The sequence below is a fragment of the Colobus angolensis genome, unplaced genomic scaffold (genome assembly GCF_000951035.1).
Source record: "Colobus angolensis palliatus isolate OR3802 unplaced genomic scaffold, Cang.pa_1.0 Scaffold32, whole genome shotgun sequence".
NCBI lineage: Eukaryota > Metazoa > Chordata > Mammalia > Primates > Cercopithecidae > Colobus > Colobus angolensis.
In genome coordinates, this window is record NW_012116488.1 from 9,701,094 (window position 1) to 9,719,289 (window position 18,196).

The window sequence follows — 18,196 nt, forward strand, 5'->3', positions numbered from 1 at the left end:
TCTATTTTTTAAGAGATTAAAAAATTGAGTTTAACATTTTTCTGTGTACCTAATTTTGGTCAGAAATAAATATATTAAAAATGGGTTTATTTAAATACTTTTTTTAACGTAGCGAGACAGATTATCATATATCTTATTTCATGTAAATTTGTGCAAAAAAAGAAATTTCTGTCTCATTTGGAAAACATTTTCACCCCTTTTTCTGTGTCTCGTCCAGACTGAGCCCCGCTTTGAGTTACACTGTTCCAGCGATGTCATCCATGTCAGAACGTGCTCAGACTCTTGTGCTGCGCTAATGAATCTCATTCAGTACATTGCAAGCTATGGTGACTTGCAGACACCTAACAAGGCAGACATGAAGCCTGGAGCCTTTCAAAGAAGGTCTAAGGTACAGTCAGCAATGTTATTCCTCCAGTCCCTGCCATGTCGTGACATGTTTACATTATGGAGTCTTCACGACAGTCATAAGGTAGAAAAGAAACTTTGAAAGTCATTCATCTGTTCTTACCTTCAGAATAATGGAGTCTGGAAGGGTGATTTCATGGGCCTTTTTGGAAAACCATTTGATATTCTTTGTTTCCATTAATCTTCTTAACAAACATCATACTTTTTCTTTTTCTAGACTTGAGTTATTTTCAACTGTCCTAAGGGAAGAAAGAAAACATTTATCATGTAAAAGCTTGTTCTATGCAAGTTATATGTAAAAATGCTCTGAAAAGATAGATGGCAGGTGTTAGTATTGTTACCAGGGGACTTAATTTATATCATCATATTTTCATTTTTCTTATCTCTAAGACAATCCAGTTTTCAATGTACTTTCTCATATATGACTTCCTTTTCCTTTCATGATGACCTGGTGAGATAGAGAGGTTAATGATTAATAAGACCCAGAGAATTTAGATGATTGCCCTAATGAACAGCAGAAACAGCAGCAAACCCAGGTATTTTGGTGTCTAGTTCAATGCACTTTTCTGCCCCAAGTATCACCTTTCTAACTTCTCTTATGTCCAAATTGAAGAATGTCCAGTTTGTTTGGCATTTTTTCTTTTTCAGTGTTATTCTTTGTGGTCTCTCTTATGAACAGAATTCTCAGTCCCTTTATGTTCTAGAGCCTCTGTTATGTACTCTAGTAAATGCCTGACTGGCATTGTGTTTGTTTTCTTTTGTTCAGGATTATTTTACACTTTATTTGTGTTACATTTCTGTTTGTGACTCCTTGTTCCTGCTGTATTCTCATGATAAGGTGATTTATGGCACCCCTCCTACTGTTTATTACCTTTTAAAAAACATTCTTCTTATTTTAAATTATCCCTTTCAGCTTGGAACTTGCTATTTTAGAGTCATACTCACATATAAAAAGCACAATCTGGGTTTAATGAATTTACAGTTCACTAACCAAAATGGTTAGGTATGGGTGTTGGAACTGAACTCTGAATCACCATTTAGTAGCTTTCCCCTGCTGTGTGTTTCCCCTACTGTTGTTAGGTGTCCAAGAAATGAGGCTTCAACCTACAGGAACTTTATGTCAAAGGGATGAAAGTCATTGCAACCATCAGAGTTGAGGAGATCAAACTTATTTAGTTATCCCCTTTCCCAGCTTTATTGCAGTTTGTTCACCTTCCCTGTTTTCAAATGCATTGCCTCTTCAAGATCCCAGTTCACTGTGCTCACTTTGAGGTGATGACACACTTGTTGCTCTTTGCCAGTATCTGTTAGGGTGATAATACTAAAAACTTGAAATATAACTGCTGCTGGGCATAGAAAAGTGAGTAGGTTTCTATTTCTGATGTTTTTGCACAGTGTTTCTGGGATAAAAATAAATGTAAGTCGTTTGCTTCTTAAGAGCATTTTCAGTTATTTTTAATTAGGTTTTTTGTCTGTAGGTAGATTCCAGTGGTCGATCATCCTCACGTGGTCCAGTACTTCCTGAAGCAGATCAACAAATGTTAAGAGATCTGATGAGTGATGCTATGGAGGAGATTGACATGCAACAAGCCACCTTGTCAGTAAAACCACAGGCTAATGGTAAGACCAGGACTCTTCTCAGGGAGCACTAATGTTAATGTTGGGGCTTACATTATTTGTGTTCTCATAAACTTAATAAGTCACTTATTAAAGATGCATATGAGTTTTTATAGATATCTGTTAATCATTCAGCTTGTGTCTGCTCAGTGTCTAGTAAGTAGGTAACTCTGGCCAGGATGGTGTCGGGGATACAGAGGGAGTAGAAGGCAGAGCTTATGTTTTCTGGTAGCTTGTAGCCTAGTAAAACAAATGGTCACAAGACTGGTGCCAATACTTAGACCGATTGATAAATGATGTAAGAAAACACTTCAAATGTGGTATAGCCTCTGCTGTTCGGAAAGGATTGGGATAATTTTATTAGACTTTAGTAAAGTAAGATGGCTTGGCTTTTTTAAGTGGATGGGATTTAGGTAGGTAAAGAGGGAGGAGAAGGTAATCTTGGCAAGGTCACTAACATCAACAGAACACAGACAAAGGCATGCATGAGCCTCAGTTGTTTAGCCATGATATTCGGGCTGTTACTGAAACAAAAGTTCCCTTCTTGCTGAAAAGAATTAGATAATAAAGTTGGATAAGCAAAGAGGGACCCAGGTGATTCGAGATCCTTGAAAGCCAAATGGAAGCAGGTAAACATTTTAAAGCCTCTATTTCAACAGTATTTTTTTCTAATTGAATGGTCATAGCTATATGTATATATTGGGAAATCTTAGTTAAAAAATTATTTCATGGTGTTTTAAAAGTCTAGTGTTAACTGTTGCTTTCCTGCTAATTTAGGATAAATTAGAACTAAGGAAGCAAACTGGGACTTCTAGTGTTCTATGTACTACAAGATTTGTAATAAATATTAGCAGCTAGGCTGGGCACAGTGGCTCATGCCTGTAATCCTAGCACTTTGGGAGGCTGAGGCAGGTGGATCACTTGAACTCAGGAGTTTGAGACCAGCCTGGCCAACATGGTGAAACCCCATGTCTCCAATTAAAAAAAAAAAAAAGCTCGATGTGGGATGTGTTGGCAGGCACCTGTAGTCCCAGATACTTCGGAGGCTTAGGTGGGGTGGGAAGATCACCTGAACTCAGGAGACGGAGGTTGCAGTGAGCCAAGATTGTGCCACTGCACTCCAGCCCGGGTAATAGAGCAAGATTCTGTCTCAAAAATAAATAAATAAATAAATTTATATATGTATTTATATTATATTTGTGTGTGTATATATATGTAGATATATTAGCAGCTATCTTAATTACATGGGAAAGAATATTTAGTGTTTATTTACTGGGTGGCTTCAATATACAAGATTCTGTACTAGGCCCTGGGTACCTGTAAGGATGAGTAATTCTGAGGTACTGCTGTAGAAGAATTTGAAATCTAATCTGTGAATCTCTTGAAGCCAAAATGTATCTTGATTCAGCTTAGTGTTCTCAGCCCCATCACAGTGTTTGGTTTTAATGAATGAATGGGGAAAGAATGAGTATGAGTGACTCTTAATATGTAATATAAACATATTAAAATATATGTTGACATACAGATTTTGGTGCATGTGTAATCTTTTGCGCTAGCTGCCTAAGATTAGGTGTCCAGTTTGGGTATCCCAGGCCCCAGGAAGTGATTGTCTTTTCTTACTTGAATCGCTGTCTCCTCTGCCACCTAATGCTTGCTCAACAGCTACTCTGCTTTCCCCTCAGCAAGGCTCTGCTAAATGTAACCAGTTTCCCCTCCCATTGTAATATTGTCCAAGAAGTTTCTTCCAGAGCTCCGCCCACAGGACAGAATTGTCAAAGGTGAAATGCTGGCTAAAGCAAAACTCCACTCAACACTAACTAGCAACTGCTGAAGTCCTGAGCTTCCCCAGCGCCAACTAATTGAGAGGAAACTGTCTTTATGACATTGCCATTTCAAATTTATCATTAATCTTTTTATTAGGGTTTTTTTTTTTTGACAAGGTTTTGCTCTGTCACCCAGGCTGGACTGCAGTGGTGTGATGTCAGCTTACTGCAACCTCCGCCTCCCGGGTTCAAATGATTCTGCTACTTCAGCCTCCCAGGTAGCTGGGGCTGCAGGTGTGCGCCACCATGCCCAGCTAAATTTTGTATTTTTAGTAGAGACGGGGTTTCATCATGTTGGCTAGGCTGGTCTCTTAACTCCTGACCTCAGGCGATCCACCCACCTCAGCCTCCTAAAGTGCTGGGATTACAGGCGTGAGCCCCCATGCCTGGCCTTTAAAACCTATTAGGTTAGAAAACCTATTAGTGGTTTTTGATGTATTTCTGACTCTTGCTGAGGTGTTTTGGTTCATGTTACTTCAGCTGTCTTTAAGCCTCAGATTCATAGACTTATTTTAAGAAATAAGGGAGATATTGCAGATGAAAGCACACAACATATATCTGACACATGGTTAAAATGCTTGTTGTTGTTGATATTTCAAAGTGTGCCAAAATGTTGTAATCGTTTTATCTAGGTGTTTTGGATGAAAAATCTCAAATTCAGGAGCCATGTTGTTCAGACCTCTTCCTATTTCCTGATGAGAGTGGGAATGTATCCCAGGAGCCCGGCCCCACCTATGCCTCATTCTCTCACCATTTCATCAGTGATGCAATGACAGGCGTACCCACTGAGAATGATGACTTTTGCATTCTTTTTGCACCAAAAGCAACCATGCAGGTAATAAATTAATAACATTATTGAAGTCTTGAATGGTGTTACAAATTGGATTGACCAAAGGGGTACCTGGAGAAAATTCTGTTGATTTTGTCAATTCTTTATAGTTCAGAATTACTTTGTTTTTTAAATATACTATTGACAGTTTGTAAATGGTTACTGTACTTTACTATTTCTGTGACACATCTAGAGACTCAGAGAAGAATGTTATTTGCAAAATTTCCAACATAAATTATTGAACTCCAGATTTTTTAGGTAGTAAGATGACTCTTCAAGAATCGTGAAATTAAATGGCAGAAGGATCTGCTGCACAGAATTGCTAGTCCAAGAATTGGAAAAGATAAGATGTGGTTTGTGTGAAGGCTGATGGTTGGGGTGTGTTTGTGTAGATATAGGGGTGTGTGTGTGTGTATTTGGAAACTTTCCAGGAATTGTCCAGTTGGTGACTGTATTTGTCTACTAAGTTCTGAGAACCTTCTGGTTAAATTTTTAAAAATCCAAACAATCCAACTCAGGATAAACCTGTTATTAAAAACATGGTAATATCATCTATATGTTGAAATTTGTTAACTTTTGGTTTGCAGTATTGACTTTAAACAAAAAAAAAATACCCACACAGTAAATTTTTGCTTTTTTATTATCAAACAAGTAGTGAAAGCAGAATTGTAAACCATAAAAATTCCTTGTGGAGTGGTTTACGTAGAACAAAGAGGGTTTATTTTATGGTTAATGAGGCAGAATATCTTTGTGATGACTAATGTCAGTAACCATGTTATTTTATATATTGGAATTATTAAAAAGAATGTAGAAGCAAGAATGCCCCTTGAGATGCGCAGCATAATCAGTTGTTTCTAATTAGAAAAGAGAGTGTGTGTTACCTGTTTGTTTATTTTAGGAGAAGGAAGAGGAACCAGTTATAAAAATCATGGTTGATGATGCAATTGTGATAAGAGACAATTATTTCAGTCTGCCCGTTAAGAAGACCGATACGAGCAAAGCCCCCTTACACTTTCCCATTCCTGTGATTCGCTATGTGGTGAAGGAGGTCTCTCTTGTCTGGCATCTGTATGGAGGAAAGGATTTTGGAACAGTCCCTCCCACTTCTCCGGCTAAAAGTTATATGTAAGTTAATTACTATATAAGTTTACTTGGCAGGCCAATATATTCTTTTCATAGAAAAATAAATAGAATTTTCCATTTCCCGTTTAGAGGGAAAAAAATAGAATTTATCGTTTTAAGAATTATTAATAAAGTAGTATTAAAAACTGTAATTTAAATGTCACTCTTACAGTTTTCCAATTGTGAACTTATTTGTATTATTCGTATTTTTACTAAAATGTTGACTTTTGTCATTTTCATTCAGCAGAAATTTTCAGGTATCTACCATGTATTTACTTCACAAAAATAAGTCCTGTGAGTCATGTGAGTGACAGAGGGCAGTGAAATGCAGGAAGTGTGTCAGGAGGCGGGGCCCGGGCATACCCTGTCCCCAGCATCCAGCAGGGCACTGAGCAGAGAGTCAGTGGTCATTGAGCGCCTGTGAGACAAGTGCAGTGTGCCGGTCGCTGGGAGAGAATCAGGTGGACAGAATCTGTGTAGGGGACAGACTTCCTTTTTGAGGTGGGGCATGGCATGGAGGCTGCATGGAGCAGTAACATTTGACACAATGGTTCAGCAACTTTTTCTACTTAAAAGTGATTTTAAAACACATCGAACTTTACTATAATTATTTTGTGTATTAGTTGGGATTCCAAGGACTTGTGCTCTGACTATAAAGGGTTTCCAAAGTAACAAGAAGCTCATAAGGAGGTCTTATTTCTAAGTGTATCCTGTGATATGGATCCCAGCATCATGATTAGCTTTTCCGGTAGTTTTGAGTATTTAGCAAGCAGATGATTACTCTAATGACAATAATAAAATGTGTGTTTTCAATGTCTCCAGAGTAAAGAAGATACGGTTTTGGTTTCTAGTAATTTGTGGCAGTGTTCTGATAGCTCTGTACTCTTACTTTGTCTTTCATCTTATCATTTTCCTTAATGTGATTCATTGACTTTCTTTGAATATTCCTTTAACAAAAGGGTTTTTTTTGTTGTTGTTGCTCATTTTAGTAGTCCGCACAGTTCGCCTTCTCACACACCCACAAGACATGGACGTAATACAGTATGTGGGGGAAAAGGAAGGAACCATGACTTTTTAATGGAAATACAGCTCAGCAAGGTAAGATGGCATTTGAAAAGAAAAATCCACTTAAGTAGGACATTGCGGGGGTTCTTTTGTTATCCCCCACCATGTAGTCTTGAGCCTTAAGTCCCAACCCTTTGGATTGGAAAAGTGCAAGGATCTTGTATAAAACTCTTACCTCTTTTTCATTCTCAAATGTTGTAAGAAGACTGAGGTGTTTTTCTTTTATTTTTGTTTGCATGGGCTACCTGTAGAGCAGTGGTTCTCAGAGTTGAGCAAGCTCAGAATCCCCTGGAGGGCTTATTAAAACACAGGTTTCTGGACTCCACCCCAGAGTTTCTGATTCAGGAAGTCTGAGGTAGGGTCAGACTGAGGAGATGCCGCCCTAGAGCATCTGTCTGGGAAAGCCTGTGTTTGGACAGTGCATCTGGCAGGTCCTTTGTGAATGACTAGAGACCAGTAAGGCCAGACCACTGATGGCATCACATGCATTTAATTCTACTAGCTTGTCTGAGATTGTACCAAGTGTCATATTTTAGGATAGTTAGCATAGCAATATTGTAGTGATGACAATTCCATGTATTTAATCATATCTGTGCCTCCTTTTGGAACTTGAACCCTGCCTCTGTTGATTCATTCTAAAGCAATTTTATAGGTATGAAAGATAACAATTTTATGTCTTATTCCTACTGAGAATTTTCCTTGGAAATAAGGGATTTTACCAAGGTCAAATAAGAAATATTAGTCAAGCTTCTCTGTGTATGGTAGGGTCCACATAGTCCCCCTTATCCACAGGCATACATGGTAATAGTCTCAGTGGATGCCTGAAACTGCAGATAGTACTGAACTTAATGTATACTGTGTTTTTTCCTATTTATACGTACCTAAGATAAAGTTTAATTTCTAAGTTAGGCACAGTAAGAGATTAACAACAATAATGAATCATAAAATAGAACAATTATAACAGTATACTACAATAAAAGTTATGTAAAAGGTGTTTCTCTTGGTCTCAAAATACTGTAATATTTTTGGACCTCAGTTGACCATGGGTAACAGACTGTGTAAAGCAAAACCTTGGACAAGCAGGGAGCACTGTAGATTAATAAATGAGTGAACAAGTGAAGGAATGTCATGTTGTTGATTTTTTTGAAGGTGGAATCATAAGCTGAGGTAGAATTCAAAGGAAAGATGAGTGATATTTTGCATTTTAAAGAGAAAATACAATTTAATAAAATGTAAAGAATTGTTCCACGTTCGTTCTCCTTATCTGTTAAGGTGAAGTTTCAGCATGAAGTCTACCCCCCATGCAAACCTGACTGTGATTCCAGCCTCTCAGAACACCCGGTCTCCCGGCAGGTGTTCATTGTTCAGGATCTTGAGATTCGAGATCGTTTGGCAACATCACAAATGAATAAATTTTTATACCTGTATTGTAGTAAAGAAATGCCTCGAAAAGCTCACTCCAACATGGTAAGAGTTAACCTCATTGTTTTGTTATGTTAGTTTTGGAAACGTGTTTTTATTATATCTAACTGCAGGAGAGTTAAAGTAGGGAAAATTACTAGATATCTTTTCTCATTTTAATGTGGAAAATCCCTTTTGAATGTATTGCTTAAAGTTTTATGTTTAAAAAATTATTTTGTATGTCACTTCTAGGGTCCATTAACTCTAATTGCTAATAAATTGATATCTGAGGAAAACTAGAAATCCCTAGTGATCTATACAAAATATGTAGTATTGCTGAAGGTGTTCCAGATTTCTAACACTCTTTACATCTTGGTAAGGTAGAAATGATTCATTCAGGACTTTGGAGGTCCTTCATAGAATTTGATTTTGGAATATGGGCCTATGGTTAGCTTCAGGGTTTCAGTAAACTCCTGTTACTAAGTACAACATTATCCATTTGCAATTTTTCCTCTAAAGAGAGTCTATATCTTTAAGCAGTTCCCCTCCCCCCCACCGCCCCCCGAGTGTCTCACTCCAGTAACCCAGGCTGGAGTGCAGATCATGGCTCAATGCAGCCTCGACCTCCTGGGCTCAAACTTCCTCCCATTCAACCTCCTGAGTAGCTGGGACTACAGGCATGCACCACTATGCCTGGCTAATTGTTTGTTTTTTTGTGGAGATGGGGTTTTTGTATGTTTCACAGGCTGGTCTGGAACTCCTGAACTCAAGTAATCCTCCCACCTTGGCCTCCCAAGGTGTTGAGATTACCGCTATGAGCCATCGTGCCCAGCCTTTAATCAGATTATTGATAGGGGCATGTGACCCAAAAATGTTTCATTCAGTCTTTTAAGAAAAGAGGGTGAACAATTCCTGTTTTTCTCATACAGTATAGGAATAGGAATTTTTCTTTTTTTTCTCATTTTTAAAGAGAAGAAGGTCATCATATTATTGTAGAAAAATGCTATTCTCTTTCTTACCTTGTAGTTGACTGTGAAAGCCTTACACGTGTGTCCAGAATCTGGCAGGTCCCCACAGGAGTGCTGCTTGAGAGTGTCGCTGATGCCGCTCCGCCTCAATATTGACCAGGTTTGTAGCATGAGCGTGATAACTGCTGTTACAGTTAGATATAGACTGCATGTTCAGAATAAGGGAATTGCGATGTTTATCATTATTGAACTTTTATGGCGGTTACATACTTAAAGCAAACTTCTGATAAAGAATAGGGCAAATTCATTAGATGTTTGGAATCTGGACTGTGGGTGAGTAAACATCATTAGATGTTATTCCCCAGTCTCCTACTCATGGTGTGATGTAGACCTTAATGCCTGCTTCTTGTTCTCTAATCCTTAAGTACTGTACTCCCAGTTCAGATATGCATATATTTTCAGAGCGTCTTAGAGGATTCCCTGATGAATTGAATGCTGCTCTGTCTTCATTGAAGCATCTGGAAGAGAATTCTTTCTGTGCTGGGCAAAATGAGAAATGAGTAAATTGGTATACATAAAGAAGTCAGAAACAACAGAGATTTAGACTTTCCCTAAAAAAAAAAAATTGGGATTGGGCACAGTGAAATCCACTTTCCCATATTCTAGCAGGCATTCCAACAAATTCTGGACTTTGCTTTGACCCAGAGAGCTGTTTAAAACATAGCTGGTACCTCTTCCAGAAACTTTTTCCCAAGGTGTATGAAAATAGGATGCTTAGCCAAGGTATAGTAATATCATGGTGAGAAGCATGGGTTTGGAGTCAGACCTGGGTTCCAGTCTTAGTTCCGTAGGTTTTACTAAGTTGTATGGCTTTGGGTAAGTTACTTAACACCTCCAAGCCTTAGTTCCTTCATTGATAAAATGGGAGAAGTAGTAATACGTGTATCATAATGCTTTTAAAATGAAGTTTAAATAAGTCAGTGTGTGAAAAACATTAGCTGGGTGCCTGACACACTAGATTAGGGATCAGTAGTGTTAACTGTTGTTATTTAATAATAACATAGCATATGATAACTGCAGAACATAAATGGAGTTTTTAACTAATCTGCTTTGAAATAACAAAACCCTCTTGACAGAAATTGTGTTGATATGAGCTCAGGTTTCGAAGTATTTATTTGTGGAGTGGATGTTATTAATTTGCTTAAATAGTATTGATTGAATAATGTTCATTAGTTGTTTAAATAAAACTTGAATAAAAGCACGTAACAAATATTTCAAGAATGAGCTTAAAATAGTATTTATAAGCAAAAAGTAGGCACTATCTTAGAGAAAATGTACTGTGAAGTACAGAAGCTTAGCATAGCTCTACATTAATACTTATAGCCTCTGAGCTAGATTAGACTTGCCAGTCAGTACTTTAGGTTTATGTTTTATCATTATGAAAAGAAGATATTTTGATATCCATACTTTAACTAAATTTATCCGTATATTGATTGGTCTAGTGGAAATACAATGAAATATTTGTGGGAAAATTGATCTGTGGAAATCACCAGTGTGAACAAGACTTTGGGTTAAGATACATCTTTCTGTCATGACTTTACCAAACTTAGGAAACCCAATTTTCTTTCTTTTTTTTTTCCCCCGACAGTGTCTCACTCTGTCACCCAGCTGGAGTGGAGATCATGGCTCTCTGTAGCCTTGACCTCCTGGGCTCAAACTATCCTCCCGCCTCAGACTCCTGAATAGCTGGGATTACAGATGCGTACTACCATGTCCAGCTAATTTTCTATTTTTATTTTTTTGTAGAGACATGGTCCCATTATGTTGCCCAGACTGGTCTTGAACTCCTGGGCTCAAGTAATCGTCTCACCTTGGCCTCCCAAAGTGCTGGGATTATAGGCATAAGCCACTGTGCCCACCCTGATTTTCCTTAATAGACTTTTTAATTTAATATTGAACATAATTTCTTATTTAGAACTATGAGGCATTATGATTTTAAAGTGGGGAGTTACTAATCTTAGAACCATCAGGGAAATAAATTTTATGACTATCCTGAGGAAGAATGAGAAATAATTCATTAAGACATAAAAGCTAGGAAAAAAGCCACACTACAAATATGTAAGTGTTAATGAGCTATATCACCTAACACAAAAATTCTTTTTAGTTTGCCTCTTTTAAGATTGCTATACCATATTTTGGGATAGTAAATGGTCATCTGAGTAGAAAACCAAATATTTTTGTTTATTTTTTCTTGTGAAAACAAATCAGTTGGTGAATGATAATGCTTTGAGTATTATTTTTCTAACCAAGTACATCCCCACTTACTCATCTTAATTGAATCATGTGAAGTATGAAAGCAACACATTATTCTTTCATGTTTTGGAAAAAGCTGCATTGCTACTGAAGTTAAGTGCAACTGCTTCCAAAGCTCAGTGTTCCCATAGGGCAGGCAATAAGCATTGCAGACCACCATGTCCAGCTAATTTTCTATTTTTATTTTTTTGAAATAAAATGAGTCCCATCTGGTGGATAAGTGGATGATGGAGGTCATACAACTAGGCAGTTTGAAATTCAAAATAGGAAGGGGGCCAGATTTCCTGACTCTGCTAGCCTATTGTCCATTTTAGTTTTGTACTGCCGGGAACTCTGCTGGGAAAGTGTATCAATTCATTCAAAACCATTTGGTGAATACCTACCTTGTCCTAGGTTTTATGCTAGGATGCTGGGGATACAAAGATGAATAAGACATCTCTATCTTCAAGGATCTCTTTATAGAAGACTGACATAAAGAGATAGTTTTGATGTGCTGTGATTGAGTGCAAGTGATACAGATAGGCATGGGATGATATGCCTGACCAGAAGACGGCTCTTAACCTAGACTGGGAGTTTGGAAGGGTGAGGGATGCTCAGGAAAGGCTTTCTGGAGGTGGTGACATTCAAGGTGAATCTTAAGGAGTGCAGTGGAGCTAGGCAGGTGAAGATTTTTGTAAAGGTACCAAAAGCTTTGTTCTGATTGTGGACTGGGATTGGGAGACCATTCTGCTAAATAAGATAAGTAAGTGCTCAACCCAGGCTGTATAGGATGAATACAGAGCGCCAGTCTGCACAGTTGTGTTTTTCATCATCATTGCTTCCTTGATTGTGACATTAAAAGGAATTCTTTTAACACTGTAAGTCATAGTGCAGTATTAATATCATGTATCATAGGATCTTCAAACTAGACATATTTTACAGTCAAAGTTTAGCATAAACAATTTTTTAAAGTTTTAAAAAATTCATTGCATTGAGGTATAATTTACATATACTAAAATGCACAGCTTTTAAGTGTTTAGTGGAAGTTTCACAGATTTACACACTTGAGAAGCTACTACCCCAGTTGAGATATAAAACATTTTCCTTACCCTGAAGACTCCACTCATGTCCCTTCGTAGCTCATCTTCACCATCCCAAAGTGACTACTGACTGATCTTTTGGTCACCATAGATTAGTTGTCTCCTGTTCTGCAACTTCATGTAAATGGAATTGTACTTGACTTCCTGTACTTACCCTTAAGTCTTTGAGATCCATCCATGTTGTAGCATGTATCCACATTCATTTTTATTGCTGAGTAGGATTTCGCTGTGGATATACCACAGTTTATCTGTTTACCTGCTGGTTCACATTGAAGTTGCTCCATGGTATTGGGTCTCAGGAATAAAGCTGTTAGGAAATTTATGTAGAAGTCTTTTTATGGGCATACGTTTTCATTTATCTTGGTTGAATAAATACACATGTAAGAGTAGAATTTCTGGGTCATAAGATAGGTGTATGCTGAGCTGTCTTAAGAAGCTGCCAAACAATAGCTCTTCACAGTGGCTGCTGCATTGCACATTCCCACCAATAACCATGAGAGCTGCGGTTGCTTCATAGCCTTGCCAAACTTGGTATTGTCGTTTTTAAAATTTGAGCTGGTATGCTTTGTGTACACTGTGGTTTTAAATGGAATCTCCCTGATAACAGGTGATGCTGAGCATCTTTTTATGTGCGTATTAGCCATTTGTGTATTTTCTTTCGTGTTTGTGAAGTGTCTGTGTCTTGCTAGTTTTAAAATTGGGTTGTTTGGGTTGGATGCGGGTTACTTATGCTTGTAATCCCACCACTTTGGGAGACCAAGGCAGGAGGATTGCGTGAGCCTAGAAGTTCAACAGCAGCCTGGGCAACATAGTGAGATCTTGTTTCTACAAAAAATAGAAAAAAAATTAGCCAGGCATGGTGGTGCCTGCCTGTATTCCCAGCTTCTCAGGAGGCTGAGGTGGGAGGATCGCTTGAACTCAGGAGGTGGAGGCTGCAGTGAGCCATGATCACACTATTGTACTCCAGTCTGGGTGACAGAGCGAGACCCCCATCTGTAAAATAAAATAAAATAAAATAAAATTGAGTTGTTGATCTTACTGATTTGTAAAGAGTTTAGCATATATACTAAAATCAAAAAATTTTGAGAACATTTTAAAAAGCTGGTGATTAGCATCTCTTTATCTGTTGTTTTGTGCATTTGTGGTGAAAAATGTGTAGAAACTATTGTCTCTTTGGATCCCCCCCCTTTTTTTTCTTAAAGAGCAAATTGATACCTGAAAATTTGCTGTTTTTTTGAAGATAATCGTGGAGTCCCACCATTTATGGCATTAAAATATCACCATCTAGTGGCCAAAGAATAGTATTTTGTGTGCTGTTAAACTGGAAACATGTAATATTTGGTATAATAGGAATTATATATGTTAAATGCATATAGTGGAAAAATATATAAAATACATACATGAATATATATGTAAAGCATAACAATATAATGAACAATTCATGAACCCACTACCCTGCTTCAGAACCAGAATATTTCCCCTACTGTGGAAATCACCTGCTTGCTCTGCAGTCCATTGCTTAGTCTCCCATATGCATGTTACTTAGAATATCCTTCTCATTTGCATCATTTGTACTTCTTAGCTATGTGATCAGTAGACAGAGCTTTTAGAATTGTCAAACTGTTTTGGTGTGCCACCAAATATTTTGACCCTTCACATTGCATTTTGGCACAGTGTTAATGTTTTCTGTTAGTTTAGCTTTTCTTTTTTTTTTTTTTGAGATGGTGTCTCGCACTATTGCCCGGGCTGGAGTGCAGTGGTGCAATTTCTGCTCACTGCAGCTTCTGCCTCCCAGGTTCAAGTGATTCTCCTGCCTCAGCCTCCAGAGTAGCTGGGATTACAGGTGCCTGCCACCATGCCTGGCTAATTTTTTGTATTTTTAGTAGACGTGGGATTTCACTATGTTGGCCAGGCCAGTCTTAAACTCCTGACCTCCTGATCTGCCTGCCTCAGCCTCCCAAAGTGTTGGGATTACAGGTGTGAACACCGCACCCAGCCAGTTTAGGATTTTTTTTAATTAAAGGAAAGAATAAGATCAGGCTCAGGCATGTATACAAATATGTCCTCGAAGATATATTTGTCAGTTTGAGTGAGATAGGCAAAACGAACCTGCCAATAATGGGCAAATATGGCATATACATACAATGTGAAGATGGAGCCATGCAGTTTTTGTTTGTAATTATGTAATTTCAGGAGAGACCATACTGAATGGATTATTTTGATTATTTTGAATATCATGTTCAATGATGAAATGTATTAAGGCAATATAATGTATGATAAAAGCAGAAGTAAGTCATTTGGAACTTTGAAGACACTTAAAAGTGTACACATGGTGAAACCCCATCTCTACTGAAAATGCAAAAAATTAGCTGGGCGTGGTGGTGGGCGCCTGTAGTGGCAGCTACTCAGGAGGCTGAGGCAGGAGAATGGCATGAACCCAGGAGGTGGAGCTTGCAGTGAGCTGAGATCGCGCCACTGCCCTCCAGCCTGGGCAACAGCCAGAATCCAGCCTGTGCAACAAAGCCAGACTCCGTCTCAAAAAAAAAAAAAAAAAATGTCCAGCACATGATTGTTGGTAATATTATCACCACAATGCAGAATGAGAGCTAGTGCCAAGAGTGAGAGTGCTCCATTTCTAAGAAAACTCAAATGTACTTTGATTTAGTCCTTTTTACCTTTGTAATCTTTAACTTCTGTCTCTCAATTTTCATACCTATAAATTAATTTCCTCATAGAGTTATGAGAATTAAAAGGGAAGTGTGTATCTGTGTGTGCGTGTATGTGGTCGCGGGAAGAATAGGAATAATGACTGGCAAGAGAAGGGATTCAGTAAATTGTAGCTATATTTGAACAATGAGTAAAATATATGAGTTTAAGATACTTTGTTTCATAGTTTTAGAAATAGGTGATTTTTTTTCTTCCTTAGTTAAAATTATATCTCTTAATTTTAGGATGCCTTGTTCTTCCTGAAGGATTTCTTCACAAGTCTTTCTACAGAAGTAGAGCTTCAAATGACTCCAGATCCAGAAGGTATTAAATATGTATAGTTTGAAAAGGCTATACCAAGTACTTGGATTGATTTTAATTGTTATGAGGCTTTTTTGAGACTGTACTTATAATATTTATTCCCACTTATGTAAATGTGTTCTGTGTTTATTTTTGTTGATTTTTGCGAATGCTGTTTATGTAAAAGTAATAATTTAAAAGGTGAAAGCAAATTTTCTCTGTAACAGGAATCGTATTTTGATTAAATAAAATGTAGGAAAACAAATTAGATCAAGATTGATTTAAATGGTTGCTCAGAAGAAGCATATCTAATTTTTCAAACATGCACATTACATTTTCAGTTAAAAAGTCTCCTGGAGCTGATGTCACCTGCAGTTTGCCAAGGCATTTGAGTACCTCAAAGGAGCCAAATCTAGTTATTTCTTTCCCTGGGCCAAAACAACCTTCCCAGAATGATAGTGCCAATTCAGTGGAAGTGGTGAATGGCACGGAAGAGAAGAACTTCTCTGCTGAAGAAGCATCTTTTAGGGATCAGCCTGTGTTTTTTAGGTAACTAATTTAGTTTTAATAACAAATGAAGTTATTTTAGACTTTTGAAGATTGTTCTGTGATGTGTGTGTGCTGGTAATCGTGAGGTTTCATCAGCTTTTCTTTGCACTGCCAAATCATCAGCTGGTGTATTTATCTGTATGTGGTCCCCATCTAATTGCATCCCCCTTATTTGCACATAGTAACCTGGTTCAAAATTCATCTCTCTTTCGATTCCCTGGCAGGAATTTCCTTTTCTTCTAGCTTCCTTCTTTTTCTCCTCTGTCCCCTCTTTCCAGCAGTGTTATGGCGTGTTTGTATCAGACCAATAGGATATCATCCTTTTGCTTTTTTTCATTTACGTATCTCAACCTGGCTATACCTGTCTGTCTTTTCCTTTGTGGGGATTTTCTACCTATTTTCTCTGTCAGCCCTTCCCAGTCGTTGTGTGTCTTTCCTGACCCTTCCCTCCCCGCTCAGTGGGCACTATTGGGGGACCCAGGTCCCCAGTGCTGCTGCCGTCAGCTGTGACTGCTGCCCAGCGGCTGGGCCAGCTCGAACACAGCACACTGCAGTTTCCTCATCTCCGGACCTGTTCATTCTTCTCGTCTTCTTTCTTTTCCAGCCCTTGATGGTAGGGATGGTGGCTTGGCCCTATGGGAAAGAGAAGGGATTGAAGATCAGTGCCCCCTTGTTACGAGGAACAGTTACATCTTCCCTAATTTTCTGTGCTGCTTTCTCACACATCCCAGGTTCCTGATTTCTTTCTCTCTAGGTTCTGAAGTTAGACTTTAGGTATGGGCCAAAGTCAGCAGTATTACTACTTGGAAGGGTTGTCACGTTTTAAATATTTTGCGTAGTGATAAAAATAGGTAGAAAAAATGGAATATGGTAATTGGAAAAATCTTGGAATAGATGATTTCTGGTGGTTCTAAATCTTTCCACCACCAAAGGAAGGACCTTTTAAAATTAATTTCCTACATTGATCCTTTTATTTTTACAAAAACAGATATCTTAAGTGGTAATTTGCATTCTTATTTTATTAGTCACATTTATAAACTGCCAATTTGATTTTTGTAAACGTGGGCCTGAAAGCAAAGAATTTTGCCTTTTTCTTTTTTTTTAGCCCAAAGGAAGTTGGGTTCCTCATATATTTACATTTAAAAAGTACACAAGCCCTATACTTACTTAAGTAAATGTTTATTTTTTCCATTAAACTATTTAAAATATTGAGAATAGCTTATAGATTTTCATTTGTACTCTCAAAGACTCCTAATCAGTGCCATAGTCTAAATTACACACCTTACAAATGAGGAAGTGAATGCCCAGAGAGATGAGTTGACTTGCTTAAGACCACAGTTAGTGGCCAAGGAACAACTAGAACACAGATCTTCTTATCCCCAATCCAGAAAATCCAGTACAGTTTTTAGTGATGTCATGAGAGCCCCCTTCCTCCAAACATTTATTCATTTTACAAATATTTATTGAGCACTTTAACTGTATGCCAGGTTTTGATCTAGGCACAAATGAACAAAATAGAGAAAATATTTAATTGAGTTTACAAATTGAGATTACAAATAATTAAAATAAATGGTTTGTCCTATTAATACGTGCCATGGAGAAAAAAAAGAGTGAGGAAGGAGCGTATTGAGAGGGTACTGGCCAGACAGCCAAATGGAGCTGAATGTTCAGGGGATGGGCGTGACCTGAGGTCTGAGACTTCTTCTAGTGATTGGTGTAAATATAGCATCTCCATTTTGTTGTAGGCGAAGTGGACTTTAGTGAGATGGCTTAGGATGTAACCACCAACATTAATTCTGTGGGAAAACTGTGTTTCAAGTTCCAAACATTGTTTGCAGCCAATTTTTGGAAGCCAGATCATTTTGTTAGATGGGTATCATCAATATACAACCAGCCCTCTATATCTACGAATTCCACATCTGAGAGTCAACCAAAATATTAATGAAAAATGACAATAAAAATAATACAAATTAAAAATACAAGAACGATTTGCATAGCATTTATGTTGTGTTAGATATT

The 18,196-nt window shown here is 37.9% G+C and overlaps 1 protein-coding gene across 1 annotated transcript in view; it reads left to right on the plus strand.

Moving 5' to 3' along the window:
• ATG2B (autophagy related 2B) overlaps positions 1–18,196 on the plus strand; it is an 82,734-nt gene that overhangs the window by 52,521 nt on the left and 12,017 nt on the right. Inside the window, exons 28-36 of the mRNA XM_011951495.1 lie at positions 218–388; positions 1,884–2,025; positions 4,478–4,680; positions 5,573–5,799; positions 6,786–6,894; positions 8,134–8,328; positions 9,289–9,390; positions 15,574–15,652; positions 15,970–16,177. Coding sequence (XP_011806885.1) covers positions 218–388; positions 1,884–2,025; positions 4,478–4,680; positions 5,573–5,799; positions 6,786–6,894; positions 8,134–8,328; positions 9,289–9,390; positions 15,574–15,652; positions 15,970–16,177 — 1,436 coding nt within the window. The remainder of the gene's footprint in view (positions 1–217; positions 389–1,883; positions 2,026–4,477; positions 4,681–5,572; positions 5,800–6,785; positions 6,895–8,133; positions 8,329–9,288; positions 9,391–15,573; positions 15,653–15,969; positions 16,178–18,196) is intronic.